Raw genomic sequence first — 15,791 nt, forward strand, 5'->3', positions numbered from 1 at the left:
AGTAAAAAATTAATCGACTAAATGCTTCTGAATTATGAGTTAATTAACAAACTTGTCAATAAGAAGCAAATATTTTTTTCTCGATGAAATCAACGATTTTTAAATTCTTTCTTCAAATATAACCTTGAAGCGATTTAACCTCAAATTTTCTACATCTACGTATCTTTAGACGAGAATATTTATTCGCTTGAAATCTTCGAGGGATATAATTGTAAACAACGATCCATTATTCCACTACCTTTTTCTTTGTTTACTCGATATCGAGTGACTCGATATCGAAGCAAGACAATCGAGATCGATCTCGCGTAGCGGAGCGGTCAAACGTGTTCGGAATTTTTGTGTCTCGTAACGACGATAAGCTTATCGCGGCAGACACTTCGTCGGTCGTGAAAGATAGAAAAGAGACGCGGGCCGAAGGATATCGTTCCATTTTTTTAATCTTTATGAACAGATTTGCTCGTAAAATAATAAAAAAAAAAAAAAATAATGTAGATTGTATTAAAAAGTGGAATGTCATCGTCGTATCACCTCAACAGAAATATCGTGATATCGTTTATACAAAGAGAACGAGGAATCTTTCTCTTTAAATATGAAAACTTAAACTTAAATATATAAACTTAATATTATTAGCAAAATTTTACAAGTTACGAGTTAGGGAACACAGTTGATTATGATATTATAAACGTTGCAATTCAATTCACTCGAACTTTATAAAATTATAAAGGTCTCTAGGTAGAATTAAAAAGAAAGGTAAATAACGAAAAAGTATTAAACAAATCTTTCAAATTAAAAAAGAATGATGTAAAATAACTAAAAAAGGAATTGCAAATGAAACGTTAAATCAACGTAACGTTGGTGCTTGATGGGTTAAAGGTCATCACTTGAATAACCGGGATTCCATTAGAAACAAAAACAATCCGAACAATTTCCCTAGAGAGAATCAATCGACCCGTCCAATGAGCCCGACACTGGCCTGTATACGTAGAAAAATCCCACGTACTCCATCGAATTCACGCTAGAACCATAGAAGTCGATCGGAATCCAATTGCACCGGCCAATCGGAACGCGTTATCGACCGAGTCACGACGAACTCCTATTATACTAACCGGCTTGCGAGAGTATTCACTCGCTACACTCAGTTCCCGTTCTTGTTTCTCATCTGTAAATGGATGAGTTCTAACCTCGTCCCGTCGTCGTGTCAAGACACTACACGTAAGGATTCCAGGGATTAGTAGAAACTCGATTGGACATCTAACACAATTCGTCACGCGGTAGATGAAACAATGTCTACCAATCCTTGACGCACGAGTAACACGCGATCTGAAAGTAGACACGTGAATCACGTGCTCAAAATTTACTAACCAATAGCGTGTTCGGCTTGGGAACTTCCGAGCGACGACTTACGCGTTGAGTTTATGCGAATGAACCCCTGAATCCAGACCGAGATCATGAATTGCAAATTGCCTGTGAGCTATCTAAACGTCCTGCGTTAAACACCAAAACAATGTAATTCTATCTCCTTGCAGTGTAGAATAATTTCAATTTGGTATCCATCGTTTGTTTTTCCGTCTTTCAAGTTAACTTTATCTCCCGTGTTAAAATATTATCGATTACGGATTAATTATAACTTGCAAAATAAAACAACGAAATTCTGATACTTTAAGGACATCGTTAGAATAATACTAAAACATGAAAGCACGCGCATCGGTGCGTTTCTTCATTCCTCGCATATTCCTCAAACTTGAGAAATTCTCTAACGAATAGAAAAATACTTCTCAACCGAAAATGACTGAAACAACGCAGCACGATTGATATCGTTTCGAAGAAAATATTCGCAAAAATCGTCGGGATCGATACAAACATAATATATATATCGGAGATGGTCCCGCGAGCGAGGCCAGACATTAGCGAATTACAGTCGAGCACGTTATTGACTAGGATCAATAAGAACGAGGTCGCGAGAGTGAGAATAATTCGTAATCACTCGAGGGTAATAGATCAGAGCCGATAATGGTATTGTCGCTCTGAGAGAGTTCACCAGGCTCTGAGCACCGACCGAGCCACTCGACGCTGCGTGAATGGAGAAAGGTGAACTCGTGTTCGTCAAGGGCAGCCTTGCAAACAGCTGATTCCGTCTCGACGCGATGACAAATCAATGGAACGTGGACCAGATGTTCGCGGAGAGTGACTCTGCGCTCGGATCTTCCCCCGAACGCATAATATTGTGATATTGTCACAGTAAGAATGACACGCGACTTCGAGGACAGCCACGACTTGCCGACGAGATGCGCTACTGGTTACATTCTCGCTACGTGTCGAGTCTATTTTCTGCTAACTGTTTAAAATCTTTTAACGACACATGCTCGACATCTGGGTGCATAAACGCGATCGCGGTAACTTTCTTAAAATAGAGACGATTCTTTAAGATCATGGAGGCTCATTTGGCGTAGAATTCATTTATAGGTTTGGAATAATATTGATACTATGGTTATATCTAAAATGATGGTAGTGTTTAAAATAATCGTGCTGGATGATGAATGATTTGGCAGCTAAAATCATTGATTTTTAGTATTTGGATTATTGTTGAAGATATTAAATTGGAATAATTTAGAGTTCCTTAATCATAAAGTATCGATGATATAGATTGGTTAGTACTTCTTACAGCCGCTGCTAGAGGGCCGCGAGTACTTGTCATTAGCATGTTTCTTTTACATTTAAAGATTTTAAACTCATTGTAGGATATATTGGAAATCCAAGTACTAAAAACTCGACTAAATGAATCTTCTTCTCCTATCTGTCTTTGTAAATGATTCACATTTAAAGTTTCTTACTTTGCGAAGTATACGAATAGCATCTACAGTAGCAATCGGAGTATTACCTTTTTTTAAAGTTACACCACCAGCCGGATGACCTGAAAATGAAACAATAAACCAAACTGCGGCATTTCAACACAAAATTATAATCTAATCATATAATGCTATACAACTATATTGTGTTCTCGTATGTACAACAAAGACGTGCTCCGCTAATTTCAAATCAATAAAAATTTATGTTGAGGGAGCGTGCCCGTTATTATAGATCGTGTCTTGGAAATTAGCGCTAATACGTAGATCGGGGAGGAAACCCTCGCGGATTTATCGATTGCCCTCGAAATACGCAGGGGAATCGCTATACTCGAAAAAGGAGAAAAGGGCGCTACACGAAATTCTCCGATATCATTCATGGACGTGTGTTCTGCTTTACTAACCGAGAACTACAGTTATCGCGAAGGTGGGGGCGCCACTTAACGCAGGAAAGTGGCGCCGCTATCGGACGCCAGTCATTTAATCAAGCATCAGTGTAGGAGCAAAATGGCGTCACTAGAAAAGCAATCAACCGCTCCTTCTTAGGCATGATTAACCTTTCTCTGCAAATGACTAATACAAGACGCTCAAAGTCATTCGGCGAACGGCAACCTTGACCAATCTTCCGATCAATGATCGAAAAACGTTTTATAGGTTAAGCACATATAAAGCACGATACAGAACACACAGTTTTTAAGGTACAAATTTAAAATTTTGAATTTTTAGGTGCACCGGTTTTCCCGTGATAGTTCGCTCAACTTTAGCTTTTGCCGAATTACATTCAAGGTCGGCAATCGCTGTCGGAAATAGAAGACCAAGTAAACGTAACAATAGTTTCCGAGCGGCCGCCCCGAATAACTTCCGTTACTTCGTTAAATCGAAGTCTGCGGCCCGTCGAAAGCATCGTATACACCAGACGGGTGTGCTACGAGTTTCTGGAAATTGATCACAGAAATTTAATGGCAGCTATTTAAAGCGTAATACGATTGAGATCGAGAAGCACGATTTCTCTAATCCTCTATTTCGATCTCGTATTGAATTCCGGTGACCTTGCGCGACCTTAAAGGGCATAGCCTACTCTTCGAACAATCAGGTTGACTACATATATTTTTTAAAGTACTTCCGTCACGAAACTTCCTTTTTCCATTCGTATTCTAAAAATCTCTCCTTCTTTCAACTGTCGAAGTCGTTCAAGTGTTTCTCCCTTTCATTTTCTTCTAACAAACATTATCATCAAATTTTCCCAAAGGTTAACAAAATAAGTCATTTTTGAAGAAAAAAGATTGTATCGTAAACATTTTTAACAATTAAAGATAGAAATAACATAGGCGCCATTTTTTTCATTGATAACCCTAGGAATTGACCTCATAGATTCTTTTCACTTGGAAGTTTTTAAAACATATACATATATCTACGACAGAGGATTCATTTCGAATCCACAGATAGATTCGTCAAGAAGAGTAGTAAAGATTAACCGAAGGCGAACTCGAGGCTCAGATCTATGAATATTTAATTATCACGAGATCTACAGAAAGAAATCGATGATTTAAAGGAGCTTGCGAGAAGAGGGATTGATGGAAAGTCCTCTGGTGGCGAGCACGGGAGCTGCTGCCACACCCAATTTGCTCCACATCTAGAAGACGCGTATAGTACTTCCTGTTTCGAGTCTTGGTGACCCCTATCCTCACTTGCGCATAACAATCCCACTTTAGTTACGATATACACATGTCATAAACACATCCTATCAGCCTCTCTGTTCCTCGCATCGAACCCTATTAACCGTCAACATTTACACAGTAATTACACGATTCGTGTTACCACCACATCCCATGCACCCTGTTAGATCATGCCATAGAACTATATTTACCGATGTCGCTAACGATTACCACCCTTATCGACGAGAAAAAGACACAGATATACCTCCCTACTATTAGAATAATGATCACTTGGACACTCAAAGCGCACAAACAGACGTCCACGTGCGCGCGTGCGCATATTTTTGCTGAGGAAGCAGATAAACTGGTAAACGGTAGCACCCTACGGTTAATATCGCTAGGCGATACTAACGAAAAGCAAACAGTTCGGTGTGTGTTTGACAAACAACGGATTTTCATTCGGAAACGCGAAAACATCGAATCAACCATCGTTGTGCATTATATATCGTCACGAATAAAAAAGTTCTGCTTAATGCATCATTTGTATCATTCCCAAACGAAATGCATCCTTATTTGGCTTTCTATTCCATGAATCAATGAATCTATTAGACGAAAAGTGAAATACTATTTGAAAACTTGCGAAACGATTAGTTACTCTACGCGTAGTGTTAACGGAAAGAGTAAACTTTAGGAACCAATATGCAAATATTATTTTTATAATTATCCATTTCTAATTCTTGAAATCCTCTTTGAAATCCTAACGGCTCTGACGTTCTTTCAACATAGGATTGAATTACGACTTTGCGTTGTGTTACTTTCGAAATGTGTGTACGATATACAGAATACATAAGCAAACAAAAGCTATTATATTTAAGAAACTAAGATGCGAATAATTAACTTAACTGCCTGATTTAACAGATTAATTATCACATTGAGGGTAACAATCCTTTGCAACCGTCCCTTTGTTGGATATGTCAATATTAAAAATATGAAATAAAAATTCGCCGCTGCCAATAATAATGAGCCGCGGTTGTACAAGTTAATAGAATGAATTACCTTAGAAACAAGTAACATCATTTAGAAATATGAAAGAGTAAAAAACAAGAGACTCTACCGTACAGATGTGATGATGAGGTGCTCGAATAGAATAGAACGATCCTGAAAAATGGTGAAACAGTTGATCCCAGAGTTTAGACGATTGAATGAGCATCCAGTTCCGCTTCTACAGTCTTTGTTCCAGCTAATTCGCGTGATCGATCCGAAATAACGCACGGAAACCTTTTTCCCGTCAAAGAATAACCTCACACGTACAACAGCCAGAGAGAGAGAGAAGCCTAGCGTCACGCTCACAAACGCGAGCTTCCCTTTACCAGAGCATTCTCATTCTTGGCCAGCCTTTGTAACCCTCTGGCTGCAGCTTCCACTTTGCTGAAACGTCTGTCGGTTTCCGGGGTCGGAGGAGGAGACGCTTTTCACTCGCAACGGGAGTTCCCCGCGACTACACCCGCATGGAACACTCAGTGGGGTAAAGTGTGTCACGGGGAGAAGAGAAGGAAAAGCGGGAGAGACGAAGAGTCAACGAGCTCGTCTCTCGTCGACTCTCGTAACGCAACCCGCCGAGACTGACCTTGCAGCCGGAAAAACAAGTTGGTTGGCCTGGTACCAGAATTTCGTGTTATTAATAAATCCAAAAATGCGCGGTTGATTTGCGTTCATTATCCTTCGCCGTTGCATTCCTCTAATTCTGCGATTGTCTCAACGCGAAGATGAACTGACGAAGTCACGGAGCGGGAGGGGGGGGGGGTTGTTTACTTTTCGATCCTGGCAATCTGGTGACTCAGCGATCTTTATCGCTTTTAGGCAAACTTCACAAACGGATATGAGATTCAGAGTCAGAGTAAGTGGAAATTTTCCATTCATTTCCATCTTCATTCGGAGATCGAAAGTTATATTCGGTTTGCGAATCTTTCGTTCCAGATTGGAATATTCTATCAAAGTTCCTAGAACGTAAATAGAGTCTTTGTGTCTTACGATTAGTTCAAGTTGTGAAATCATCCTCCGAGGTTCCCAAAATTTCTAAATGAATTTCCAATTTGAATATTTGAAATTCTATCGAAACTTTGAACCTTCGGTCTCGTAAGTAAACATTTTGCTTCAGAAACTTGATATTCCATCAACTTTTATGCAGCTTTTGGAACTTCTCGATCTACCGAATCTCTGGGTCTCGGTTGAAGTTTCCTATTAAATCACAAAACCTTCGTCTCAAAATCAAACAGATTTTCTCTTTTATCCTGAAATAAACACAACCCCTGATCGCGTCCACCGCTTCCTTGTCCTCGCTTGTCATCGCGCAAATCTATCACGACTCTACTTAGAAGCACTAAAATACCGTTTGCATCGATCGCAGATCTTTTTTGTCCTATGTCCACGCAACCCTCCAAGCTTTCATCGCGACGCCTTTCTGCGGTTTATCTACAGGTTAATTAGTTTATCGAGAGTGGTCTCGATTGTACGTACAAGCTCGTTATATAATGTCGTGGATGGATATGAGTTTCAGTATCACCCATTTGACGTTACGTGGAAGTCGATTTATTCCGACGAAGAAAGACCCGCAATTGATCAATTATCGCTAGGAAGATCGTTCGTACCGACGTCTGTGCCAATTGTAATTATAATTGAGTTTGCGTGCAAATGCATCGCGGGGGATCACACGGAAAAGAAACTGGAGTTTCAAGATGAGCAATTTATCTAATTTTTTTGTTCAGAAAGGAGATGCAATGGACGCAAGAAGTGTTTGCGCACTCCCATGTTTCTCAATCAGAGGTGTTTTAAGATTGAATTCCGTAGTTTGTCTCATCGACATCGAATCGTTGTAACGACGTAAAAATACATTTTTAAATTGGTTCACTTACTAAATAAATAAGCAAATATGCAATCCTATTTTTGCACGGTTCTCTTTTAAATGGCTTAGAAGCAGAATCCAATTGTCTTCGTAGACGATATAGTTTGATCTAACACGACAGACAACGCCACTTCAAAAATATTTACTCGGATTTAACGCTTCGGCCACGAAGTCTTCTTGTTAGTCTTTTGCCTTAAATGTGCACTCTGATTCTATTTTATGCTTTTTCCTTCAACAGCTCTTTTCTTATCTCGTTTTCTATTTTATGGAAGAAAAACGAACGAGATCTACTTCATTTGGGATAAAATGGATAAAACGGAGCACTGGGAACTCCCATCATCGCATTAAATTACGTGGAATTCCTCTCAATTTTATCTTCAATACATAGTCAATCTTCGTCTCATTTCGTTTTTCAAGTTAAATGTAAAGTTCAAGTAAAGCAGAATCGAAAAAATTGTTGTCACGTTTTTTTCCAAGTTTTATCAGCATAATATAAATTTTCTACGCAAAATAGTCTCATTTATAACCAAATACAGATTTAATTAAATCACATTAAGCATTGCGCGCATTTTTTCGATTTCTACAGCAACCTATCCACATACCACGTGCAAACAGAATTATATGTAAATTATGCGATCAATGCAAATATTTTCTGCACCTACTAGGAATTTTTAAGGAATGTAAAAGCCTCGAAGAATAAGTGATCGAAGTCCTTCCTAACGTCAAGACCAACCACATATTTTTCCATACTAATCTCATCCGCGTATACCTATTATCCCCGCTATTTCCACTTCCCTAACAAATTCGATTTTTTAAATTTCACGCACCATAAAAATCATTTTCAAAGAAAGAAGAAGAAAATTACCTGTCGTTCGCTCTTGTTCGTCCAGCCCATCGTTCATGAACGAAACGAGCATAAAGAAAATATGCATCAAGTCAAGAGCATTCGTCTCCTTAGCACTTAACGAAGTAAAGTGACGACAATTCGCCGCAGTGGATCGCCCCTTTTGGAACAAACGCTCACCCACGCTTTGGCTCAGGGTCAAAACGCGTCGGCACGCGAAAACGTGCGAGATATTCGCGAGATCGTTACCGAAACTCCTGCAACAACACGCCATTTTCCCAATGCAGCAATCGTAAGAAACTCGGAAAATATGCCAAAGAGAGGAACGAAGCGATGTTCACGGTGCGTGGAATCGGCTGAACGAATGCTTAATTAATTTATGCAACGTGTACACGTGGCACAGATGACAAATGTCGTTTAATGGGGAAAAATTCAATGACGATATTCTCCAGTGACCGGCTCGAAGGTAAGTGATTTATTGATGACGAAGTACGATGCGCATGGATGACTGTGTTTGGAAGAACGAACGCACAGGATGTCTCGTTTTAATATGTTAATGAACGTGATACATTGAGGAGTATGTTGAATCAGAGATACTGGCTATTATAGATATGGGCAATGGAATTTTTGAATAATTATTCCTTCAGGGACGATAGTTGAACTTTGACAGAGGGTGAATTCTGAAGGGTGGAATCGTTTTAATTTTCTACAATCGAACTGTTGTTTTATTAGAAGACAAAGCGTTATACGCATTCTTATTTGAAATTAACTCGTTTCTTTATTCTCATTTGAAATCGAAGTCCAGGAAGTAGTAATTGCTAATAGATTGATTAACCTCAGGAGCTGCACCGCGTGAAAGCAACAATTTTGTTCGATTACGAGATAGTATTCTTTGAGCTTACTCGTTCATCTCAAAGTTCGAAACAATTATCCTTTAGCATAAAAAAAAGTAAAGTTGGAATATAATTAACGAATTGTTTAGACTTGTGGATCTTTAATATTTTTAAATATATAACATGACACATGGTAGGTTTATTTTTACTACGATTTCTTTTTCCTTTCTTGAACAAGATAAGATGGTTCTGTTTTTCAAAGGCTGTGGAAAACACGAGTTCCGATAGGCGATAAGTATGATGTACGATACAATGTAACAACCGACGAGAAACTTGCAATTACGCGGTTAATAATGGAACAGGGATCGTTTAATGATTTTTTTAATCTTAATTTGGTTATTAGAAACCGGCTATAACCGGCTGTGCGAGTACTATCATTAGGATTGGTAGCAGGTAATAAAATTTCATGGTAGATTAAGCTCCTTTATACCCGGAGTCGTTTAGCTTTTTTCTACGTGAACGCCTCGAAATCAATATCATCCTGTGCACTATAATTAGTAAATTGAAATATGTTGGTCTTAAACTAAATTTTAACGAGAGCCATGTTACGCTAATCACCTGTTACGCCGATAGCAACATAAATATTAATTTTACACCTAACGTTCGTTGTTCTTGTCTAACGTTAAAAACGAAATGTACTTTTGTCTATCAAACTTTCTCAGCAAAATTTTTATATCTTTCAAATCGTTTAATCCGATATACCGAAACTGAAACACCGTGTATATAAGATAGAGAAGGTTTATGAGCGACATAAAACTTTCAATGCCATTTTATGGGGCCAATAACATACGAATCAGAAAGGTGAACGAACGTACTGGTACAAAATAATGTACGATAGCTATGAGAAATCGTGAGTTCGAAGTGAGTACAGTGAGAGTAAAAGTAATGTGGCTGGGCGAAAATTTTTTCTCAATGTGAAATTGGTAGGATCGAAAGTGGAGGAATTAATTTTTTCCAAATTAAATCCGGATAACGTGCCGAAATCACACTGATTTCTCTGCAACTGAATATTTTGTGTTCACGTTTATTTTAGTCGGCGAATTACTCAGTTTGTCGAGCATTGAGACTAGTTCACTTCGGCTATCAATGTCTCGAATAACCATAGACACCAACCTACGTAACGATTTGTAACTTTCTGGTATCGAAGGTTTCGATCATCGATCAAGCTTCGACTGATAATTTCGATAACACGCGAAAACCATCAGAAATATCGTCGAGACGGTTGACGTGGCTAACATAATGGCCTATGTAATTCCAATTTTTAGATTCATTTTCTCAGATATTATAAACAGATGTCGAAATATTCGGACAAATCACGGTCGTTGTTAATCTGTTGACCAAATTCTCTTCTGCGACGACGATTGAAGGAAAGAAACCAACGTTCGTTCTTGAAATATGAATATGATACAATTTATTTTTAACAGAAATAGAACGACACATTAAATAACGGAGTACGCGTAAATAAATCAAGAAATTGGTGAATTAAGTCAACTTTCCTGATTAAGAGCTCAGGGGAAATAAATTGGAATTTCAACGAATATCACGAATTAAAGTAGAATCGTGGATTTAACGTGAATTTAGAAGAAGGATCGAGATCTTCGATTTGGATAAAAATCATACTGACAAGATATCACGACGATTTCTTATGAGCACTCGATAACCTTTGAATTGACCAAAGCAAGCGATATCTGGGAGCTAAAAGCTGGTAAAAAGAGTAAATTGCGTGGCAAACTTTGTAGAATTCTGATCTCTTGGCAGGCGCCAAGATAAAGAGAACTTGAGTTCTTTGAACGTGTAAATTTCCTCGATTGCGCAGTTTCTGCTTTTTTGGTTTCGTTTTATTTTGGTTTTTCCCTCGGTACTAAATGCAGGAATGAGATGTGGCATGGTGAAAAATCATAGCGACGCAAGTCGAGAATTTGGATGTAATTGCGTATTATTTTTTCTTATAGTTAAGATTTAGTTTAACACTTCAACGTACAAAGTTTCGCGATATTTTGGATAGAATTAATTTCCACGTTCGCGATTTTCCTGCGTAACCAGTTGGCAGCCATACTCGAAACACGATTTTGGCGATGAGAGCTACAGAAATCCACGTTTGAAACGAGGCGAGTCGTCTTGGACAAATTAGAAAGTCGCTTGGTAGAATTTCGTGCGGTACCTGCGATCAATATTTTTTCTTTTATCTGTTCACGTTGAAAATGAACGTAATATCGATGGAACTAAGTCGAACGAGAGGCGATCGTCGTGGTGACCGGCAATTAGCTGGCAATTTAAAAGCTATTACCGCGACTAATTAGTTTTTAATAGCAACGAATTTCACTGGGAACGAAATATTCGACTACTTCTGGTTCTATCCTCTAGCTTTCTATCTGGCGTTAAAGCGAACGGTATTCGGCAAATAAATCATGCGGATTAAACATCGTAAATCTGCGAAGTTGATATTTGAAATTGCCCAAGGTCAGAAATAGCAGTTTATTTAAACATCGAAGAATATTGCTCGATTTGTCGAGATGATGAATAACGTATGTATTTTATCGAATAACTGTTCCTTTGTACTTTTTGTTATGTTATCTCAGAAATGATTACACAGAGAGAACTTTTTAGAGAGTGCATTATTAATATTTATCGCGTAAGACTCGGACGCTTTACAATTTGTCTCTTATTATCTTTTTCTTTCTCCCTTTTCTCTAATCCATGGTATTTTAATCAATGATTATTTAACCGCCTCCCGTGTAACTTTGAGTAAACGTCGTGTAATTTTGAGAAAACGTTTCGTTTAATTCCGCGCTGCTTCAAGTGGTTCAACGATCGGAAAATCGAGCATAGGATCGAACACTTGAAAACACCGGATGATGTAAAACGATCGTATATTTTTGCCTAATATTAGTCTAATATCGAAGCAGATAACGAGTCATCGTACCGTATTAATAATATCTATTAAGGCTTGCGAATCTTACAAAATAAATATACATACTATAACACATTGTAATATTAATATTCGCGTCTACGGTGTATCAAATCATTATGTTCCTGTATAAGTTCTAATTCTCTAACGCTATATTTCCATATTCTTATATCTCCAATATTTCTACACATTCTGAATCATATATTTAGATACGATGCATCACCGTCCAAAAAGATAAAGTCGCTATGTATTCCACAGTGCATTCGAATCCTTAAAAAACATCAGAATTAATGTTTCAATATTTACACACTTTTTTTTTTACTTTTTTTGTAATAAATGAATGATATTTGTTTACCGTAAGATCTATGAACAACGCCCATGTCTCTATGAACTTCATTCGGGGTCGGAAGAAGCTTAAAGAGAAAGAGAGACAGAGAGGATAATCGATACTTGGCTGGTGAACACTGGTACCAGTACTGCCTTCGTTCTGCCTGGCAACCGCGAGATATCGATATTCGTAATTACTTAATCGGCCATCACGCGCGATTATTTATAAATCCGATCGGACGTCGTTATTCTGGTCGAACAACGGGCCGCGAAATTATCGATCAGTTATCGTTCCCCGAACTGACTAATCGTTTCTTAACGAGCTGCACGCAACCATTTTGCCGAAATCAGTTTACGAAACTACCTCTTGATACTTTCTTTAGCGTTAGCTATTAAAGTTATAGTCGTTCAATGGTCAGCTAACGGAAGATTCTGAAGAACAATTACGATTACAATTAATGGACTGAGAATTACACTGTCATTTTTTATAAAATAATATAATATTTCTTACGAAATAACGTTTTGTCTTATCAATAGAACAAATTCATTATGTTTCGTTAGTATAAAAAATTCATTGTATTCTTTTAAGCCATAAAAACGTATCGTGACTAAGAATTGAGTTACGACCTAATTAATTATGAAATTAAGAGTTATTACCGTCGATACGTGATTAAATCTAAATTCCCCAAGTCTTGACTTACACCATTACGATTTTAAACTCTTTTTCTTGTTTATTGTAGAATATTCCGAACGTCGTTTCGTAAAATTGCCTGGCTACTAGACACTTTGAGCCGCTTCGGTATCTCCTACCATCGTGAACTATAACTTTGACCAATCGTTCCAACGAGCTAATAATTCCACACTTTTGAGACTACAATTTATCTAATTCTCTATTTTTCTACAGTTTAAAAGCTTCTCGAATAAACTCAGATAAGGACGAGATAAGGAATTTCTCCAAGAGGAATATAAAAAGGTAATTAAATGAAAGAAACACAAGCAGCTTCTCTCTTAATTACACACTACCAAAGCAGACTGATTAATCAATGGGAAGCTGCGATTATTTGCATTTCTACGTGATGAATCGTTGCTGAGAGACTGGAAAGGAAACGAATCGGAGATGAGACGAACCGCCCAATTGCGAAACTCGCGTGTCGCGAATGGCTTAATATCATTGGGGCATATTGACCCAGATAGCGACACGTGAGCTGGTAACGTGATCAACCTTCTTGCAACGCAAACAGCCGCGAACTTTCAACGTGAACGCGTCTCTCCGCCGCGCCGTCGCCGAAGATAAGCTGGCACACACGCGTTCACAGGGTAGGGACACGATTTTTCGAAACAGAAGGGAAGAAGCGGAACTGGGTCGGTCTATAACGTCGACACGCTTTCGAACCAAGGGGGTGAAAACGTTGCGGATATCCAAGGATTATTTTTCGCGAGGAAAAACGGCAGCAATTTCTGGCTTTAATGCGGATGCGGTTACGTGCGTTCGTGTAATTACGAAGGGCAGTTACACGAACGCTTTAAATAGAATATTCAACGCGGTTCTTTGATCAATAGAAACAGGGGTTGAGGTATTTTCGTAGAGACACATACGTTTGAATATTTTTTTTTTTTTTTTTTTATTGCATCCCATTTTAATGATCTTTGATATGATAAAAAATGGAATTCGCAACGCTATGATGATCGTCAAGGTATCGGACGTTTTTCAAATCTAAGGTTTAAATATGTTGGAATAAAAAATATGATTTTATGTTGTTTTTAAAAAGTGGTTAATATTCTTTTCGTGCATATAATACGCATACTTGTATTATGTATAGACGTTGTTAAACAATTATGTTACATATTCATAGCAAGTTCTTACGCTTTCCAGGTTACAATTCTTATTTATTAAGCTTTTCGTACGATGATTTGTATTTATTCGATATTGATTGATATTAGTTTCATGAGTGTTGGATACTGTTTGGACCAAGTTGCTTTTCAGGTTCCAGTTTCTATTTGTTAAGCATTCCATAGGATAGTTATCGTTTTTCTGTTTGCGTCTCCTGTAGCCAGTTCATCTTTTGTGACATAGTTTAGTTACAACGAAACTCCATAGTACGGTTCCACTCTGCTACGTAGCAATAATCGATTAAAGTTAGTAGAAATTCTCTGTCCTAATATGCGACAACTTCCTATGAAAAATCAATACGTATTTGGAATAGAAAATTACACGACTTACGAAAGTACACACACACACACACACAACAAAAGAAATACACCATGATAAGCCATACTAAACGGTCAACTTTGAAACATACGATAATACGATACTCTCTCAATTTTCATGACATATACCTACACCTGTTGAATCCCCAATTTTTTAACGCGTTCATCCATTTTTATCAAAAATAAATTACATTACATTTACATTTGCGAGAAACAAAATCAATCCAACTAATATTGATTTGTCTTCACGTACGTTTAATTAATTGACTACGAGTTTGTACCATGTTTGAAGAAGCTCATTGATTACTTTGTTGGTTTTTGTCAACCTATACTTCCAACTGTACAATTTTCTGATTAAGGGACGATTAAAAGATTAAATTTCCCACAAATGCATAAACATCCGCGGACGAATGATTACTAAAACACGCTGTATATAATCCTGAAGAATTCTCAGGTATAAAACATCGAATTCGGGCGTTCAGCGTATTCGTAGGAATACGTCCAACCTATCGTCAGTGGAGCAGATCGAAGTAAAGGCCAGAAGAACAGAGTTGAGCCACGGCGATTTCGTTCAGGCCGAGATTCCTCGACACGCTTTCTGCTTTTTTTCACGGCGCACGGATCCTTAGCAGGAAGGATCGAACTTACACGCAGGCGCGCGTGCATATATTCTTTTCTAAGAGATTCGCTTCGATTAATGCGCTGCCGATGACACTATTTTTGCACGTCGTGCACGCGACGACATCGCGGAAACGCGTTCATCCGGCTCCGGCTCGATTCCATTTGAAAATTTTTCCATTGTACCAGAGAAGGATATGTATATCGCGTTTTGTCCTGGAAAACGGTCGACACCGACGCGTGGCGTTGTGACGCCATAATATTGACCCAGTTTTTCTAGGCAACCGCGGGCTGCCATGAATGTGTCATGCGATCATTTCGAGCTGATGCGCTCGCAGCCCTGGCGCATGAATTTTTTACGCCGACCAGCTTTTTCATCGCGCTCGTGGAAACGAGGAAGGCGGTCCTCGTTCCGGATGGAAAATTGGAGGGAAGAACGCTTGTGTATTTCGCGTTGCTTTCGAGAGATTTACGAAGTACTTAAGCATTCCGGTGAACGAGTAAAAATGAAAAATAGATTATTCAGTTGTCCGTAACTTGAATACTGTATGTACCAAAATTGAAAGATATCGTATATCACGTGTTGCTTTCGG

At 38.4% G+C, this 15,791-nt stretch overlaps 1 protein-coding gene and 1 long non-coding RNA gene across 9 annotated transcripts in view; both read right to left on the reverse strand.

Annotated features, from left to right (window-relative positions):
- LOC122571187 (glycogen synthase kinase-3 beta-like) overlaps positions 1 to 15,791 on the reverse strand; it is a 62,681-nt gene that overhangs the window by 39,819 nt on the left and 7,071 nt on the right. For 3 of the 7 annotated variants that reach the window (XM_043734625.1, XM_043734624.1, XM_043734628.1), the window contains exon 2: positions 2,879 to 2,911. The exons of the other annotated variants lie outside the window; for them this stretch is intronic. In XM_043734625.1, the coding sequence (XP_043590560.1) occupies positions 2,879 to 2,911 (33 nt within the window). The remainder of the gene's footprint in view (positions 1 to 2,878; positions 2,912 to 15,791) is intronic. 7 annotated transcript variants of the gene reach the window in all.
- LOC122571198 lies at positions 9,613 to 14,546 on the reverse strand. Of its 2 annotated transcripts, XR_006317989.1 has the most exons (4): positions 13,074 to 14,546; positions 12,401 to 12,804; positions 12,115 to 12,315; positions 9,613 to 11,298 (listed from the first exon to the last, which is right to left on the reverse strand). It is a non-coding gene; the product is annotated as an uncharacterized LOC122571198 (long non-coding RNA). The 2 variants fall into 2 exon arrangements; XR_006317988.1 differs by having other exon boundaries at positions 12,401 to 14,546.

Source organism: Bombus pyrosoma, linkage group LG9 (genome assembly GCF_014825855.1).
Source record: "Bombus pyrosoma isolate SC7728 linkage group LG9, ASM1482585v1, whole genome shotgun sequence".
Classification (NCBI taxonomy): domain Eukaryota; kingdom Metazoa; phylum Arthropoda; class Insecta; order Hymenoptera; family Apidae; genus Bombus; species Bombus pyrosoma.